At 31.7% G+C, this 20536-nt stretch overlaps 2 protein-coding genes across 4 annotated transcripts; one reads left to right on the top strand and one right to left on the bottom strand.

Annotated features, from left to right (window-relative positions):
- Positions 1-922: 922 nt before the first annotated feature.
- Positions 923-4541, top strand: LOC111016844 (trihelix transcription factor ENAP1). Of its 3 annotated transcripts, none has more exons than XM_022292384.2 (3): positions 924-2009; positions 3846-4024; positions 4213-4541. In XM_022292384.2, the coding sequence occupies exons 1-2, from the start codon at positions 1208-1210 to the stop codon at positions 3884-3886; spliced, it is 843 nt and encodes a 280-aa protein (XP_022148076.1). In that variant the 5' UTR covers positions 924-1207; the 3' UTR covers positions 3887-4024; positions 4213-4541. The 3 variants fall into 3 exon arrangements, with proteins under 3 accessions (XP_022148079.1, XP_022148076.1, XP_022148077.1); XM_022292385.2 differs by having other exon boundaries at positions 926-2009; positions 3602-4024; XM_022292387.2 differs by lacking the exon at positions 3846-4024 and having other exon boundaries at positions 923-2009.
- Positions 4542-7245: 2704 nt separating this feature from the next.
- On the bottom strand, positions 7246-9723 carry LOC111016777 (protein LIGHT-DEPENDENT SHORT HYPOCOTYLS 10). The gene is made up of 2 exons (XM_022292291.2): positions 8947-9723; positions 7246-7626 (listed from the first exon to the last, which is right to left on the bottom strand). Exon 1 carries the CDS (start codon positions 9523-9525, stop codon positions 8986-8988), a length of 540 nt encoding a protein of 179 aa, XP_022147983.1. The 5' UTR covers positions 9526-9723; the 3' UTR covers positions 7246-7626; positions 8947-8985.
- Between the last annotated feature and the right edge of the window lie 10813 nt (positions 9724-20536).

Here is a 20536-nt window from a genome sequence, read left to right as displayed (position 1 = left end):
AATATAACATGGGGTGGGAGACCAAACTCACAACTTCCTATCGATGTCTTATTTACATAAATATGCTCATATTAAAAATAAAAAAGTTTACTATCTATTATGAATTTTTTGAACTATGAACACAAAACTAAGACTTACAAAATTTTATAAATTATCTTCTACAACATTTGATATCTCACCTCAACTTTGATTGATCTGAAAACAGAAACGAGATTTAATTAAAAAAAAGATAAGTAGTAGAATCTATTATAAATTTCTTGAACTAGGAACACTAAACTCGATGTGCAGAATCTTATAAATCATCTTCTACAACATTTGATATCTCACATAGACTTTGATTGATCTAAAAGCATAAATATATAAACAAGGGATTCAATGGAAAAAAAAAAAACTTGTATTTCTACTTTTAAGCATTTAATAGCAAATTTTAAAATTGAACATCAATTTAAAAAATTGTTCAACTTATATTTAATAATATATATGTAGAGTAGGGATAGTTACCAACTAAATATTTAGTTGAATCTAAAATTATATTAATTAATTTATTGATATTTTTGCCACAAATTTTGTAGAATGATTATTTTACAATATTATATAATTTATAATATATTATATTTTACACATACTAATTTTAACAAAAATTAAATAAATTTATAACATAAAATAATATATTTATCGAAATTATTATATTTGTTTAATGTAATTCTCCCTGTTAAAGTTTTAAATTCAAAATTGAAAAACATAATTTAAAAAAAAAATCACTATTTGAATACGGTATCTGAAACAAATTAAAAAAAATAAATCTACCAAAGAATCTATAGATTCAATAAATTTGAAAAACAAGAAACAGAATCTCAATTCACTCCTTGATAGAATTAATTTAACCCGTTTTGAAGGGAGTGGAATGTGTAGAATTCAAACATTAATTGTAGCGCGCCGGAGGCCCAAAAACGAAACACAGCATGCGGAAGGGAGGTCGCGCGCCAATGGATCCAAGTGCCGCTTAAAGCAAATCCTTGGACACGTTCGCCTTCCATTCCAATTTCCACCACTGCTCACCGCTTTCCTTTCTCCACCCACTGCACTGCCTCGCCCCGCCTCGCGCATGCATACCCAGTCGCCGAACTCCATTCTAAACCCCTCCCACTGAACGGACTCGCCGCCGGTAACCGTCCGCCGACTCATCCGCCGTGCTCCGCCGCCCGTAATGCCTCTGTCACAGCCTTCGCCGTCTACGTTACCGGTTCGCGACGACTGTTGGACCGAGGACGATACTTTGACTCTCATCGAGGCCTGGGGAGAGCGTCATCTCGACTTGAACCGCGGCAACCTTCGCCACAAACACTGGCAAGAGGTCGCCGAAGCTGTCAACTCCCGGCATGGTCATGACCGGAAGTCCCTTCGTACCAATATTCAGTGCCAAAACCGTATCGATACGCTTAAGAAGAAGTACAAGATCGAGAAGGCGAGAAGTCTAGAATCCGGTGGTTCGTACGTCTGTGCTTGGCCATTCTTCTCCTGCCTCGACGATCTTATTGGCAACAGCCACAAGCCTTCGACGCCGGCCGCCGTATCTAATTGGAAAACCGCTCCAGTAACGACTCCAGGTTTTTCACTGTTCTCGAATGTTCCGGTTGGGCTTCGATCCGGAACTAAGAAACGTCGTTCGACTCACGTCTATAGGAGTTTTTGCGACTCGTACCTTCGCCGGGATGTAAATTCGAAAGAGGATGAAGGAAAGTACGGTACGGATTCCGAGGATTCGAGGTCATTGTCGAGTCCAAGGTTCAACGACAGAGAGGTAGGGTATAGAAAACTGGCTCGGGCAATAGGGACGATTGCTGATATATACGAGAGAGTGGAGGTAGCAAAACAGAGGCACATGGTAGAATTGGAGATTCAACGGATGCAGTTTGTTAAAGAATTGGAGTATCAGAGAATGCAACTTCTTATGGAGATGCAACTTCAGATTCAAAAGATCAAGCGCGCCAGGCGAGATTCAGGAACCGGTGAGCCTTTAGCTTCTAACTACTTTCTCTGTCCCTCGTCGCTTTAGTTGTTATAGTGAGAGGGAACTTTAGGTTTGAGATGGTGTTTCATTGTGTCTGGATATTCTCTTACAATTGCTAGGTTGCATTAGATTATAAATAGATGCCTGCTGCAGATATCTTCGGATGGAAGAGCGGTATGTTTTTTCAGCATATTTTTGGGTGGATTGGATGAATCCTTGACTTTATTGGGAACCCATTTTAATCGAAATTTCAGAATAGTATCGTGTTATACATGCAATTGGTTATTGGGAAAAATCGAGTCAAAATTTGAAATCACTTGCTGCTCAGTGTTCATAAAATTTGAGTTTGGCAGTGTAATAAATCCATAGAAAAGAATGGAACCGCTTAGCTTTCTAGGAGTATGTTGAAGTTTGTTCTCTGTTAAGAGTTGAAGAAATTGTCTTTAAATTCTACACTCATTTCATCATGGGTCTCATACGGTAAATTATCTTGGTTTGGTTCTTAAACTTCCATAAAAATTTACTTTGATTGTTGCTTTTTAATTGTATCACGTAAAGTAAGAGAGTTAATTTCATTGTTGCTTTTAAAATTGTCATGTCAAGTTTTTGTTTGGTGCATATTATAAACTTAATGGCAGCAACCAAAGTAGTTCTACATGTAAAATTGGTGGTCCAAAGTAAAACATTTGTGAGTAGAAAAAGTGTGAAAGTTAAAAGGATTGAAACAGGATTTAATAGATCTAAACTTCAAAGGTCTCCCATCCGCCTTTTCATTTGTATTTAGGAGAATGAAGGTGTCTTATGAAAGCTATATACGGGGATTCTTGTGATACCCCATACATTAGGGTGCACCCATGAAATCAATGCTTTCCCTTTCCATGTGGCTGTCATGGGAACTTAGCTGCTCGGAATTCAAGGCTGCTAGAGGGAGTGGGAATTCTTATAAGTCTATTTGGTTAAGAAAGAAAGTGAGTATGGAAAGATAGAGTATACGAAAATACAACCATCTTTCTCAGTATTAATTGAACTTTCCTTCTCCTGTGACTGCCAAAAAGAGAAAGTGAGAGCTAGTAGGAAGCGGAGATATTCACCTCTACAAATCAGAATTCTGCTGTTCGAATTGAAGTTAATTATGTCAATTATGTCGTTTAAGTGTCTCTAGACATATGCTGGGTTTTTTTTATCTACCCTGACTTTGAGAAGACCTAGAAGGAAGAGATGTTCTTGGTTTTGATCTGAATGAAATTTGTCATCTGGCTCGTAAGTTTGGGCCTTTATGATGAAAACAAGAGAGAAACCATTACATTTCAAGTGTTATGTGCTGTTCTTACATTACAGACATGAGTCTGCATCAAGCATATCAAAGACTCACAAGAAACTAGTAAGGAAAAAGTTGAGTCTATCGATTATGAACCTTTATTGTTAAATCCTCACTGCTAAACGTAGGCACTTTAAGGAGCATCAGTTGCTTGATGCTTCAGATAATCTTATTTCTGCAAGTTAAAATTATACAAGTTTAGTCCTAATTCGTAGATTTTATTTTCTGTCAATCTGATACCAGGTAAAATATTTTTCTTTTTTCCATCACAGACAATTGGTGGTTTTAAGTACAAGTTGGGGTGGGGATTCGAACTCACAACCTATTGATCAGAGATAGGTGTCAATGAACCACTGAGCTAAGTTAATGTTCCCATGGACGACTGGTTATTCCTTGAGATTAAATCCAAATTAACATGGAGCATGAGTTAACAGCAAAAATGCAAAATAATTAGTTGTCAAGATGAAATATTTTGATGTTTAACATTGTCTATATTGCATCTCTATCTCTGGACAGAAGAAAAGGAAGAAGATTCTGGACGAGTTCATTCTCAATAGGGGCTGTTTGTTTTCTACTGAAAAAAATTGTGCAAGATGGCTATAGTACTGGTGACAAGGGATGTGAGACAGTTGATTGCTTCTCTGTGGATTGAAATGAAAAAAAGAAAAGAGAACACAATAGGCTGCACATATATAGTAATTTCTCATCCCATGACAACTCAAATTCATTGCTCAATGCCAACTGTATAGATTTCAATCGACCCAGTTCTTTTTTCCCTCTTTGTTGAATCTGACTTCTGAGTTTTGGCTACACATCATGTTCTGGTTGCATAATTTACTTTATATCATAACTAATCTTGTGTTCATCCTTCATTTTGTAACAGATTGTTACTCGTAGCCAACAAAGTAGGAAGGACTAGGAAAAGTTTATCTCTTTTTTGAAAGGCACACATACACGCCCTCGATGCTGGTTATAAACTCCAGACTTTGAGCTTGTTTTGGCCGGAGGATTTTTTGGTGGAGCTGCTTGAAACTTGAAGCTGGGATTGACCAGCATCTCCTTCCTTTTTGTGAGTAACAATCAATCTTTTGTTTTGTTTTTGTTTTTTGAGGGTAGTAACAATCAATATAATCAGTAATCACCTGTTATTTTGGTCATCTGAAATATATAGTGTTTTATTTGGTAGCGAGTATACAATACTTCTCCCAATAAGTTTTCTGGCCATATTTATTTTTTTTAATATATTTATTTCCTTGGAGGTGAAAACTGAAAAGTACGGATATAGCCTCCTGTTTACGCGTGCAAATAGGTATAATTGTAAATGCTGGAAATATTCTCACGTGGGAAGAAAGCACGTGTTATCGTTTGCTTTTGACATGTGCATGCATGCGAAAAAGAGACCACTATATATTGTTCCTTTGAAACATTTTGTTGGTATAGTGACAGAAATCATGCATCCAGGTTCCCGGTCCTTTACAGTTTTCAGTTTAAAAACAAAGCATACCATTAAATAATATTTTAAAGGGTTGGTTGGGATAATGTTTTTAAGATAATTCTTTTTTTTTTTTTGGTTCTTAAAATTGTAATTTTAAGTTATCATAGTTTGATGAATTACTTTCTACAAGTATATGGTTTTAGAAGGTAAAGTAAATTGAGTTGTTTTTAGGGAAATAGGCCATTAGTTAGAATAAGTTGAAAGTATGGTGTCTCAGTGATATCCAAGTGAATTGCCTTATCTGAACTTTTAAAAATGTTATTTTGAATATCTTTTTACTGTATATTTATTCTAGAAAATAAAAACTATTTTGAAAGTAGTTTCTTAAAATAAAATCTCACGCCTTTATTCTGATTTAAGTAACTATGCCTGGAAAAATTGTTTTAATCTCTTTGAAGCTATTCTCTTCACTTTTTTTGTCCCCCCATACTCTTCCTTTACTTAAAGAATCCCTTTAAGCTGTTTAGTTGAGATAAATTTAAGGCAATTTGAACACAAGGTCGGAGCAAGAGAAATAGTGTTTGGTTCATGATTAAGTTTAGGATCGAAAAGTTTGAATTTATAACTCAGGCGTGGGGTGCGTGGTGTGCACAATGAGGCTGGTGGAGCAAGAGAAATAGTGTTTGGTTCATGATTAAGTTTAGGATCGAAAAGTTTGAATTTATAACTCAGGCGTGGGGTGCGTGGTGTGCACAATGAGGCTGGTGGGCTTAGCGCGCATGGGGGCAGTGAGCATGGCTTGCGTGCAAGGGGGTGTAGGTGGGGCGTGGCTTGCGAACAGGTGGGGCTTGGTGCTCGTGGAGTTTGAAAATAACAGTTTGGGGATATCAGAATCAAACCATCAATCTTGAAAGAAGAAATATATGTCAATTTTTGTTGAGTTATATTGAGATGGGTAGAATTTACAAACTTAGTTGAGATGTACAAATTCAAGTAACTTACGAATACACTTGAATGATGGCAATTTTAGATCGGCAGACAAAAGTTTATGAATGATTTAGGTGGAATATCCAATTAATGAGAGTGGATTGGCGTGTAATTAAGGAGTCGTTTTCAAATAAAAGCCTAAAATGCTATAGGCTACAAAGTCCAAATTGTTGTTTTCCATAGGCCTCTATCTCTTTTCCACAAAGCTTTATGGGAGACAGAGAGACAGCAGCATTATTTTTGTATCATATTCATATTCTTTTTAAGCAAAATTTCAACACATATCAGCTGATTTGGTTGTTATGTCACTGCATTAGACTTAGATGACGATTTTGTTTTTAAAAATCAAGCTATTTATTAATAATCTCTCCATAGTATAAATTTGTACTAAAGTTCAGGTGATCGAATCCTTACCCCTTGAACTCTAAAATAAAAATAAAATAAAAAATAAAAAATATTCCCATAAATAAAACTAACTCCAACTCTAAGGTAGAAATAGATGTCAGTAATTGTGTTTACCATCTCATTCAAATTGTTTTAAAAGAATAGCTTAAAGAAATTGGCTTTTTTTCAACATTTTTAAATTTAAATTTTTGCTAAGTAAATAAAACAAAGTGAGTATTAATAAATTATCTTATATTTAATAAAAAATTAAAAACAAAATCATTATTTGTCTGTTTTAATTCACGAAAAAGTCTAGCTTGATTAACGCTTATAGCTTCTACATTTTCTCAATAGATCAGACAATTCCAAATCCTTGACATGATGGAATTTTGGCGTTAACATTAATAAGAAAAATTAGTCATTTCATTACATTTGCTATATTTCAAAAGGGAACATGGCCAACTCAAGTTGAGACATATCAATAGATGTTTAGTGGAGATCTTTGTTTAGGGTGAATAACCAAATTTCTTTTGAAATGAAATCTCTTTAGGATAGATCAATGCAATTTAAGATGACTCAATGAAAGGTCATTAGCGAGTATGTGCTAGCTAAGTTAAGTCTCAGGTATCCATTAGGTACCCCACCTGACTCGTATATGAGGGGCTTGCAAACTCACATTTTACCTTGCTGTTCAATAAGAACACACGTGATCTTGGGACATGGAAGTAGTTGAAGTTATAATTTGTTTTCCAATTTTGCATTCGTCACTGTGACAAGTATGTAGGATCTAATACACCTTAAGCTACATGACCTGAACAACCTGTTCCTGAAGCATATGCTCTCGTACTAAATACAACGTACAAAGAACCCTAGGCCGACACTAAATTTGGACCCTCTATTTTTCTTGATAATCAAACCCAAAAATCTATGAACCGGTCTATATCCAAATAGTCAAGAAGACAAATGACCCTACATCTTTTTTATCCATATAAAAGCAAACATGCATAAAAAAACAACACAAAAAATATATAGATTTTTAGGATTACTTAATATAGTTCGAATTAATGCTAATTAAACATCTGATATATAGTGTATTGCAAGTTGAGTATATATAGAAAGAGGGAGACAAAGCCCATATGTTATATTGAAGCATATAACCATAGTACAAATCAGGCATGCACACATATTACAAAGCTCAGACAAATTACGTACATTTGGGAGTTTTGTGATACCAAAGGCTTAAAAAGCTGAAATTTTCAAAAGCCAAGAGGAAATGAAAACTCTCTGATTCACAAGTACTATTGGCTTTAATGGAAAATATAAATCTATATTAATATAAAATAGAGATTCTATCTTCTCGACACATATATAACTTTTCCAGAGAAGAAAAAGAAAGACGATTGATTCTTGAAATGATAAAAATAAGTTCAATCGAAGGATTGATTCGGTCGATGATCACTTCACGTCTTCCTTAATGCTTCTCTATTAGTCCTGTCAAATACATCATAATAGATCGAGCAATTAAATAGTAATTAAAAAAAAGACATCATCGACTAAAACAAACATAGCTTAGTAGTAATTGGCATATATACACGATTGACTCCGCAAATTTGAACCTTAAGAAAAATTACATAGAAAATGTCAATTATAGATGAAATATATGCTGAAAACCATTACACATTGAAGCAAAAGACACCAACCCTAGGACTTTGGTGAAATTATCTAACTAAAATTTCATAGGTAAATATTAGAGGAAATTTTTTTGCTGCTGACTGTTTATTCAAATAGATAATGAATTACTATTTCCAACAAACATATTAAACAACTAAAATTTTGGAGAAATAACCCAAGTGAAAGTGAATGGTAAACTTAATCATATTCATTGATCTTTGTGAATTTAATTATCTCTCTTTATTGTGTTTAATAATGCTGCCATGTAAACTTAAATTAAAATATTTGATTCGTAAATAAACCAACTCTCCACCATGAATTTAAAAAACATACAGTTCACTTAAGAGTTAATATTTCTTTATAACATATGCTCAAATTCAGATAAAATTAACATATATCTTTAATTATCTTTAACTAAGAGGTTGTAAGTTCGGTCTCTCACTCTACATGTTGTACTTAAAAAAAGATAAAAAAAAGTTAAAAATCTTAAGTAAACTAATTAATATGAATTCCGTCAGCCAATGAGATATATCATTAATGGGTTTGATTCAATTAAATTAAAGAAAACACTAGTTTTTTTTACATACTCATCGTATAACGTAGCAAGAACATTAATTATATTTAAGCAAACTTTAGGAGTTCATTAATTTAAAAAAAAAAAACAAGAGGGAAAGAAGAAGGAATATCAAAAGGCTTTCAAGTCCAAACATTTGCATGATGGAATATAATTCAGTGTCCCACAAAATCTAATATTGGACAAGAAGCAAATCTTGAGATAGTACGAAGGTAAAATTACAAGAAAAAATAAAAATAAAAATAACTTTTGTGGGTCTTCTGAAGAAGACCAAAAAAAAAAAAAAGGAAAAAAGGTTGGTCATTAATTAAATAATAAAATAATTATAGATAGCATTGTGTGTGTGAGTGTCTGTCTCTCATATAATATGCGAGATTTGGTTGTGATCATACATTAGCTTTTATAATTGAAGAGATCAAAGAGATTACATTCTAGTAATTAGATAAGAAAGAGCTACAAAAAGAAAAGCATGAAAATTTATTAAACTATGGCAAATATATTGGGAAAGACATGAAATTTACCTCAATCATTTTCCTTCAATAATCTAAAGCAAGTTAATTAATTACCATATTGTAATTTCGAGAGATAGAGAGCTTAAAAGATGGTCAAGGGGCAAAGTGCAACATCGTCATAGAGCTTGATTCTTCGGTTTCATTGTTTTGAACTGGCTTCTTCTTCTTGTTCTTTTTGTAAGGAATTCCTCTTGCTTTCGCTTGACACTCTCTCACATCCCTGAGATAAACCCTAATCGCACCACTAGCAAAAGGATTTGTTTCTGGCGATCCACCATTTTCCTCATAGGCAGCTCTCAATCTCCCGATAAGAGCATCCAAACTCCCCCAAGCTTGCCTAAGTGGACAAGTACATGGCGCTGGTGGCTCGGGATGTCCATAAAACATGCAACCATGATGATGAACTTTTGTTTTTCCGAACTGATCAAGATAGCGGAGGAATTCCAGAACATGATTGCAGCTGCAGTTAGAAAGTGGGACTGAGGGCCTTTGATTCTTCAAATATTGACAAAATGTGTTCCAATCTCTACGTTTCTGTGATTCATATCGACTTGGGGTTGATCCAACTGGTTGCGCCGATGAAGATCCTTCAGAAAAATCTTTTCCTCCTCCTTCTCTGCCTTCAATAGACATTTCTAGATCGTTATGTTGGCGATGAAAGGAGAGATATGGATCAATGAGGCTACCTAATTTTGCTAAATAAGGCAAAACCCTTGGAGAAAAATGAATAGGAGTAGAGTGGGAGTGGGAAGGGAAGGGAAGATGCAAATCAAATCATGGAGCTATTGAAAAGACATGTTATGGGCCACATTACTTGCTTTCTCCCCCTCTTTTGAGTTATACTTTATTTTATTTTGAGAAGCTTTGTCATCTTATCATATCACATGTAAAATAAATATTAGTAAATACAGAGACTAGGGGCCATTTTCCTACAAAAGAATGTGACATTCAATTAATTTAATTTGGAACCAAACCAACTTAAATTAAATCAAATGTTTTATTTATTTTCTTAAATATATAGATTATTGATCGGAGAAAATTAATGACATCAAGACACATCATTAAAGAGACTAGTCAACACAAGTGAACTGTATTTTATATATCTATATATATTATTAATTTCAATTATATGTTTATCATTAATTTTAATTTTTCAATATTTCGTTAACGATTAAAATCTACGGGTTAATTGATAACATAAAATATAGGGAATAATCTAATTTAAGTTCCCTTTTAAGATTATAGAACCATTTTCTCAGTTCTATCTAATGATAAATTTTAGACATACATTTTTAATAATAATAGTAAAAGGCAATGAATATATTGTTCATATATATCTACAATAACTCTGTCAAAAAAACAAAAATATATATACCTCCGACTTATGAAAATTAAATGTTGTCCTTATTGGTACATCACGATATTTTTTTCCTACTTCTAATCGATTTGAGATTTGTGTTCGCTTCTCCAATCAGTATAACAAAAGATTCACGAATAGTTCTTCAACCTCATTAGCAATGTCAAAGAGCATATCGAGATGTTGCTAAACCTTCGAGTAATAATATTTCAAACCAACGTAGGAAATGTAACTACAAAATTGAATAGAAAGTGAAAAACTTAAGTGGATGGATCAAAATGTCATGATTTTGGTAAAGGGAATCCTAGAATGGAATTGGGGAGGGGGGAGAAGAGCTCAAAAAGAGTATTATTTGGGTGAAGAAGAGAGGAAGGTCCATGGCAATAATTATGGGAGGAACAAGAAACAAATATTGAGGTTGTCGTGTTGTAGTTTTTGGCCAATCATCAATCATCTCTCTCTCTTCTCTTGTTTTTCTTTCTGTTTGGCCCCAAACCATCAAAAATAGCTGCGCCTTCCATTAAATGACTGCTGCAATAATGGTTAAAAACATATGCTTTCTAAAACGTGCTATAGCGTTTGTGGTTAATGTTCTAGTTTCTTGTATTTCGTTTTCAATTTTATCAAAAATTTTGAGTGTTTTGCAATTAGTTATGTTCCGTTGGAAATATTTTCAAATATACAGAGAAATTTTGAAAACAATCGAAACAATTTTTTTGTTTGTTGTTTTGATTTCCATTTTGTTACCAAACATAAATATAAACATTGTTTGACCAACCTTGAATTCATGGGTGTTGAGCCCATGCAATTCTATTTTTATTTACTAAAAATGAAGAGACAGAAACAAGAAACAAGAACGTTAACTACAGTAAGCATAGTTCAACGATAATTGACATATATCTCTAATCAAGAGATTGTGAGTTTGATCTCCACTCCTATATGTTGTACCCAAGGAAAAAAAAGGGACATTACCAAACCAGAGTCATATTTTTACTGTTTCTAGTTTTTGAAAAATCATAAACATTATTTGATAACTATTTTCTTCTTTCTTGCTTCTCATTTTAAGAAACGTTTTCAAAATTGCGTAGAAATTTTGTAAATAACAAAAACAAGAAATAAAAAGTATTATTTTATTATTCTTGACTTATAAAATACATGTTTAAAAAATAAATATAACATAAAACATTCTAATATTGTAATACTTAGTTTTCTAAAAATATTAAATTTCATATAACAATTTTGATTTAAAACATGTTTTCTTTTGTTTTCCAATAAAATAAAATAAAAAACTAGAAACAAGAAATAATTATTAAAAAAGAGTTATATTTTTATTTATTGAAAAAAAAGAACGAGAAATAAGAAAGAAATTTTATCCCATGGGCCTTAAATTTTTAGAATTATGTTTAATAAGTTCTTTGAACTTTAAAAAATATCTGATAAATTCTTAAATTTTCAATGTCGTATTATAATATATTCCTAAATTTTAAAAAATATTTAATATATCATAAACTTTCAATTCTATATTTAATAGATCTTTAAACTTTTAGTCTAATATCTAACCAGACACAAATTAAAAGTTCAAAAAAAATTTATTAGGTAATCCAATAGATGTTTAAGAACTTATTAAATACTTATTAAAATTTGACAACTTATCAAATATAAGAATCATAATGAAATTTATAATTTAATCTTTTATAAAAGATGCCCAAAACCTAGAGTAGCCAAAATTAATCCAAATCTTTCTTTTGAGGGAATTCATGACTGAAAGATTACCAAACATCTGAGAGAGAAGTTTTCATTAATTTTCTTTCCCACCAAATTTTTTTATTTTTTATTTTTTATTTTAATTTCTTGAAATCGATGCCGTGTGACTTATGCGATGTATCTTAAAATTGAAACTCATTATCAGGTGATACCATAAGTTATAAAGTCCTGCCACTACGCCATCTCCGGTAGAGGACTTTCCCACCAAATTTTTTGGTGCTTCTATTAATGTCATCTTCTTAGTCTTTCACTATTATTTGAACATCCAAAACTCTCTTTTTTTACGATCTTGTTTTTGCATGATAGCGATCTCTTATTTCTGCATTCAAATTTTCTTATTTTAAAATCTTAAAGTCTCGATTTTGTATGTCACTGGTCATTACACCAAAATCTAAACTTTTTTTTTTTTTTTTTTTACAATCTTGCTTTGCATGATAGTGATCTCTTATTTTCCAATTCAAATTTTTTTATTTTACAATCTTAAAGTCTCGATCTTGTCTGTCACTCGTCATTACACGAAAATCTAAACTTTCTTATTTTACAATCACTTCTCGTACAAAGTTAAAAAAAAAAACTAAAAATTTAAGGGACCAAAACATACTAAGTACAAAATAAAAGTTATATAAGATTGAAACCAACAAATATATAAGAACGTCACACCGCCCTTGAAATATAAATTTTATACATGAGGTAGGTGGCTATACCACTTAAGCTATATGCTCGGCTTGGCTTAGAGATAGATTAGATTAAAGTTTAAAATTGGAAAATATATATAGATTGATTTATGAGAGTAGTACTAAAATTTGTCGTTGATAACACCGTGCTCGATTAAACGGGTGATTTTCTCGTCTACTATACATATCTGGTGTCACGAAGCTAAAAAACAAATGGGGTGCTGTTTTTGATATATCATCCTCCAAAGCCCCTTATAATACTACCAATGTCCTTTAGATATATATATGCATGCTAAGTCAATTTCCCATTATTCACAATAGACTAATTGTACAATATTTTTCACTAAAGTAATCATACTCTCTCTCTCTCTCTCTCTCTCTCTCTCTCTCTCTCTCTCTCTCTAATTATTTTTTGTGGAAAAGAAATTAATCTCTAACTTTGGTTTGGTAATGGTTTTATTCAATTTTATGTTTTTGAAAAAACTAAGGTTATAGAATTAGAAATTATTTTATAATTTTTATTAGTACCATGTGGGGTGGGAATCGAACTTATAACCTCTTTAATTACCGTTGAATTATACTCGTTTGGATAGAAATTACTTTATAATTTAACATATATCTTTGCTTTATTTATTTATTTTTCCACTTATTTTCAGAAACACTTTTGAAATCTGAAAACAAAAAATAAGGCAATGACCATAAGATATCTAAAAATTAAATTATGCTATATAAACACCAATTTGCTTGTCCATGGAAAAAAAAAAAAAAACCCCAAACCCCACCCATAAAAATGCTCAATGGAATAAAATTTTTGAAATTAAGTTAAACGCAAAGGTTAATAAATGATTTCTAACAAAAAGAAAAAAGAAATGATTTCTGACCACTGCACCGATACTAGCTAGTTAGTCAAATTAATTTTAGTGAGATCCATTTATCTACCAAATGAAATAGAAATATATCAACAAAAAAATAATTTTTTATAAGAAAATTGGTTGTTAATACGTAAATTTGACCTATCAAAATTATTAGACGAAAACTGCAAAATAGAAAAATTATACACCGGCGTGGTGTGTATACACTTTGGTGCTTAAGTCAAAATCGATTTATATGAAACATAGTAAAAACAAGAGTTTTATAACGTACCTTGAATCTCATGTACTTATATCTAAACCCCGGATCTCTTTTTTTGTTTGAATTCCTTAGATGAGAAAATTTCAAATTTTAAAAGACAATTCACATTTCTGAGATTCAAATCAGAGAAACTAAAATTTTTTCTTGTCCATAAAATTGGTAAAAATTCAAAACAAGTAGCGTCGTCCTGGATGTCATCGAGTGAGAATTATGATAGAGCAGTGTATGAATGTCTACACGGTGGACTTTGGATGAAACGTGATTGGTGTCGAGATCAAGTATTTTCCACGAATGCAATGCCCGATTATTCCGAATTCCTCGCCCATCACTTTTGACGATCATGAATTGAAATTCGACAAGAAAATTTCCCCAAGCCGCCGCACTAAGAAAAACGTTTTAAACTTTTAATCACTCATTCGTCAGTTCTTTATTTTCATTTAATCAGTCCTTTACTTCTGCTTGAAGACTTGAAAATAAAAAATCAGTAGCGAAAATTAAAGTTGATATTTGGAGCGCTTTTAAGTTTTGAGTAAGATTCATGTTTCTTGTTTTTATTTTATTTTATTTTTTATTGAAACAAAACAAACATATTCTTATTTTTATTTTCGAAAATTTTTAATTAAAAAACAAAAGTTTTATATGAAAATTTTCAAAATTTTCATGTTATATTTATCTATATTTTGGGGGAAAAAAAGTAGATATACAAACTAAAAAAGAAAAGAAATTGATTTTGTTGTTCCAACATTTCTACACAATTTTTATGAGTTTCTTCCTGTTATCATTAGTTAAATGACTCGACCGATAAAGTTTAAACAAGCTTCAGTGAAATATCCAAAGGTAATTAATGCTACTATGAATGTAATTTAAAAATTAAAAAAAAAATGTACCATGCATGTAGCCTATCTTTTCGAGTAAAATAAGAAAAAAGTCACTTTCTTATATATCAACTAGGATTCGTGTATCGCATGTTTCTAGAAAAATTTGCAAGTATTACAATTGTCGTATGGAAACTTCGTGTTATTGTTTTAACTTATATTCACACTTATATTATAATTAATAATTGAAAATTGATGGGACAACGAACTCTTCACATTTTGATAATAGTATGATATTATCTACTTTAGGTATAAATGTTGGTCGCGCATTTACTTTTAATTTGATTCAAATGACCTAATACCAATACAATATACCCAATAATATTAACTGAAAAGATATAAATTAACTATATGATTCTTATTTTTGTATGTTAAAAACTACCAAATCATGTAATTAAGGACACAATATTTAAGAAAGAAGTTAATTAACGTTGTGAAAAACATGTTATATCAAATCAATCTATCAAATAAATATTTTATGAATATGAATAGTGTATGCATGTACTTCAAGAACCATAGAAATTGGGCATCAAAAAGGCCATAATAAACGTAGTGAAAAAGAGGGCAAAAATGTTTGTGGTTGAAGCTGCAAATCCCTTTGAAGATGGGTGGTTGGCAGATTCTTCCTTAATTTACTCGATGGTATTCGGAGTACACATATTATTTTGAACACTGATCGAAAACGACTGTGTTTCTAAAGGGTTTAATTAAGGACACAGAAGATTCTTTGTGAGGAAAAAAAAATAGAGAGAAAAGAAACGAGCATCCTCGATTTTCTTTCGAATAATATTCGACATCTTCTTCACACAATCATCTCACAAGAGAAGTTGATGAAAATATACGACAATTATGCGAGACATGTTTGTTGTTTAGGTGACATCAAAACGTGTCATATATTACAATTATAATTGGAAACTTCACACTACGACAATTATGCGAGACATGTTTGAGTATAGCTCAATTGATAAGGTAATTAAGAGATCATGAGTTCGAATCTTCATCCCTAACTACCACTAAAAACAGAATTGAAATTAGTGTAATGAATGAAAAAATTTAAGTCTCCAAGTGATTGTAACTTGTAAGTCAGTTAACCCCTCCTCAGAGAGTTAACCCCTCCTCAGAGAGGATTAGAATCGATAGATAGCTTAGAAGAAAGAATCACAAATCTCAATCTGATTTTTGAAGAAGGAAAAATGTTGAAAAGAAGAAGAAAAACGTTTTTCGTTTTAATGAAATTAATTAGAAATGGTAATCAGAAAATTAATTTTATTAATTAAAAGATTTTCTCGGTTTTCAAGTACTTCAAAAAATAATTTCATATTTTGTATAAGAAATGCCTTGGAGCTTACTCAAAATATCTTTTACAAACCTCACTACAAGAGTTTCAATTATAAATCCTTCTCCCACTTGTGTGAATCTTCCTATACAGGAAAAGAAGGCTGACAAATGCTTGTTATTTTCCCAACAATTATCCCCATATATCATATAAAGAGTATCGAGAAAATGAACATCATTTCGATCTAGTTAACAAGTGTTAATTAATATATCTTAGATGTATATGCATCCTAGACTTAATTTTGTAAATAAAAATCTCGTGAATTTGATCATGTAAATGAAGTCTGTGAGATATCGAATAAAAGTATATAGTAAACTTAAGTTATCTCCGTCTAACAAGAATCAAAAGCAGCATACTCCAATAAAAAGATTGTTTAGACATAGATTGATATATTGATCATATATATACTAGTGCAAATAACAAAGAGAGAGTCAATTCTCCTAATATTTTTCTTTCATAACTCCTAATGTGATCTTATAGAATGAATTTGCTTACTTTTAGGAGAGTATAAAAGTGGATTTCAAAATCATGGGATGAATTTTAGGAGGATAAAAGTATTATTTTCAACCCATTAAAAATACTTTTCAAAATTTTCTATTTAATTATCTCGTAAACATTCAGCCGTCGACCTATGCAACTCGACCAAAGGTAACTCGATAACTTGGTCTAACCATTTATGGTTGAAGGGAAGCCATGCGCCATGATAATGACTCCAACTGTCTGTAACCGCGTAACAAATTTTCAAACAACTTACATGAGACCGTCATCTGATACTTTATAAATGGAACGTCACTCTAAGACTCGGGTACACACATTCTAATTCTTCGTCTTGAGAAAATTTAGATTGGCTTTTTACCAGTTTGAGTGTCAAAGTGTCTATTTCCTATTATACAGGTCTTTCCTCGCTTAACTCAGCTCCAAATAGCTCAGCCACATCCGATTCAATTCCATTCTCAAGATAGATTAGAATTCAACATAAACAGTGACAAATTAAAATGGAAGTACAAAATGAAAATCAAAACCTTTTGAAAAGCCTCCTTTGCTGCCATCTCTACAACCATAGAAAACAGAAGCCGAGAGTCAAGAAGATGACGTGGCACTTGCACAGAAACAGTTGATATATATATATAAATATTTTTGGGGGTTGTCAGAAAATGGGAATATATAGGGACTATTGGCCTTAATTTGAAGGCCATTTGGGTGAAGTTGGTGGAAGGACAGGGTACCCCACAAATCTCTGCCTACCCTTTTCAATTGATCTCCATCTCCCCTCAACAAAGACCCATTCAATCAAATCAATCCTCTCTTTTCTTGCTTTCTCTTGTCTTCTTCCTCTTACTCTCTAGGGTTTTCTTTTCTCCTCCCTTTGAAACTTCATCTCCACACACTGCAACATTATCACCATTAAATTAGGGTTTCCTTTTGCAAAATGAATCTCTAACGTAACTGTGTTGAAGATGTTTTAATTTTCTTTTTATGGTTCGAACTCAGAAGGACTCTTCTCTTGTTTATCTCGATAACGTGTTAAAATTTTGATGGTAATTTGGACTTGTTTCTCTTTGTATCTTTTCGTTTGTTCAAACTCAGACCTTTCTTTTGTTTATCTCGTTGATGTGTTAAAAACTTATGACATTGGAAGCCTTGAACGTTTCATCTAACTCGACTAACGTTTCTCTAGGAGAGATTGATCTTCTTTGTTTAACATCTCTCTACAAAAATGTGTGAATGTGGGTATTCTTTAAGAATGAAAGTTGTTTGGAACTTGACTCATTTTCTTGTTTATCTCATCGATGTGTTAGAAACTTGAAACTATAGGGATCAGTTCGAAACTCTTCTCTTATTTATCTCAGTAATGTATTAGAAATTATAATGTAGAGAGCTTTTAACATTTGATCCAACTCGAAATTGTCTCTCTAAGAGACCATTTGTTATATCTCCCTACAAAAACCTTTGAAGGTGTATTTTTCTTATTTGAATAATGAGTGCTTTTTTAATTAGTTAAAAAGTGTTACTGATATATATATATATTAGAAAAAATAGAATATGGAGTGTGGTGAGTTGACCTTTCGAATCCGAAGCAAAAATCATACCACTAGACCAAATACCCATTGATTATTGATATTTTATTTAAGTAAACTACGCCACGTTGATGTAGATTTGTATCTTTATTTCTATCCAAATCATAAATTTAACCCATTATTAAAAATAAATTACGAAAGGGTCGAGTGACAAGAAAGAAAAAAAGTTTAAATATTTAGACACAAAAATAATATTTATTATTATTATTTTTTTCGTGCATCCAGACGAATGATAAAACTGGGAAAATTAGCCGCCCCATTAAAATAACTTTTAACCGAAAAAGTGATGGTGATGGAGATGAAAGGAAGAAAAAAATAGGGCAGTGAATCAATCTAATAATCCAAATCTAATTTTTGTCCTTTAATATTTAGACAAATTCAGGACATTTCAATCACGTCGATACCTCTCTGCTTCATAAAAAGTAAAAATATAATAATATAATATAGTTACCTTGTCGATTCCATCCAGACGGTCACGGTAAAAACTTTCGACCAGAGTTAATTTCTAAAAAAAGATAATTTGACTTGGAGCTTGAATAATAGGATATCCGCCATTTTTATATCCAAGAAAGATTAACAAGATCATGGAATACTATCCATTAAAGAATCGGTGGAACTTAAGGAGTGAAGAGCGTGACAAAAATTTTACCTTACTGAAACCATAAATCATTTTATAATGATCAGATGAATAGTTATGGTTATATTTGTGGACATCACAATAGTAAATAACTCTGGAGTTAATTGTAAGAGTGGTTAACTAAAAAGTTTAACTAATCAATTCTTGATAATTGAAATTTACTAGGCTCCTTCTGATTAGTTGACTTCTACCTGCAACAAACAATAAGTTCATAAAAAATTAAATAATATTGATTATTTAATGAAGAATTAAAATGTTTAATTTGACATTTGATACTAAATTGAGTTTAGACTTATAACTAACCCTAATTAAGTCTTACTAGGAAAGTTCTTAGAAACTATCCTTTCCAATAGTCTTTTCCTCTAAAAAAAAGTATTCAAATACCTGTTGGATCGGAATATTAAGTAGTATCTAGACCATTCATGTCTTTGTCGTCCCAAAGATAAAGGATTGAGTCTCGTAATTATTATTTTTTTGAAAATATTTTTATTTTCGTTAATTAAATTGTATCATCGGATCTACTGATCAATTTCTAACATACTTCTACCGTGCCTGACGGTCAGATTCGTTCCGACTTCCGCCATTAAATTTTATGTTTGGGGTAAATTTTCGTAAATCCGTACATATATTATTTGTCACAACCAGATTCGATGGGATAGTCGCCTCATCGTCTGACTCTGATGACATGTCGATTATAAAGATGGCATGAGACGGCCCAAAATAAAGATGGACAAGGGCCTACTGTAACCATTTGGGCTTCGCGGCTATTTGGTTGGAAGCCCAAAATATTTTCTACAAGACGGCCCATTGGGTCAACCAGTTCATCTACTGTCTCTAAGTTACTTTAGATTCTATCTCGTCTCACTCGCCTATTTTATTACAGAGATTAATATTAAAATTAAAATAATTAAACAGAGAGAGAAAATATGGTAATGTTTTTTTAGGTGAAAGTTAGTTCGTAAGAATAAATAATACAGCTGAAACCTAAAAAGTTGAGCTTTAATATAATTAATTGGAAGGATTTCTAATCAACATACTAAATATACTTTTTAATAGATTAGTTCGTAATGTATGGACATAATTTTTTTAATTTAGTCTTCATTAATAAATATTCATTTAGTTCTTTATATTCTAAGGCTTTTCAATTATATCATTCTAGTAGGTAATGTTGAAATTGGCGAAGGTTGAAATTGGTTGATAATAAGCTTAATACATACTATAAATTAACAAAACAAAAAAAATTAAAGGAGTTAAAGTTACCTAAAATGGAAAAATATATATATAAAAAAAATATTTGCAAGCTTCTTAGAAATTTAGAGAAGAAATTTAAAACTTTTTACTTTTTTTTAAGTGGTTTGATTTTTCTTTTAAATTTGATTCACCCTAAATTAAATTCGTCTGTTTGAGTTCATTCTTTTCAAACACTATCCCTCCTTTTCTCTATGTACAGTTTGTTTACATGTTGCTTTAGGGGAGAAAGAAAAAACCTTAAAAAAATCGAGAGTAGAAAACACGAAATTAATTATGTAGTAGATCAACTACATCAGAAATAAAGCATTAGATCAAACTATTTGCGACCACTATTTAAAAAAATTGAGTAGTTCTTTCATCGCTGACAGGCAAAAAGAAAATATGTAGTGACTTACTTGGATTTTGTATTTCCCACGCAGTCGAATAGGGCGGGCCCCACTGAAGAACGTGGAATGAAATAAGTGGCCACGTCAAGAGCATTTACTTAATATTATACGACATAATTGAGTTGTTAAGAATTTAAAAAAGAAAAAAAAAAAGG

This window comes from Momordica charantia, assembly GCF_013281855.1.
Source record: "Momordica charantia cultivar OHB3-1 chromosome 4 unlocalized genomic scaffold, Mcharantia_2.0 BLBB01000004.1, whole genome shotgun sequence".
Taxonomy (NCBI): Eukaryota; Viridiplantae; Streptophyta; class Magnoliopsida; order Cucurbitales; family Cucurbitaceae; genus Momordica; species Momordica charantia.
Note: the sequence above shows the minus strand (reverse complement) of the source record. Positions and strands in the feature narration are given on the sequence as shown.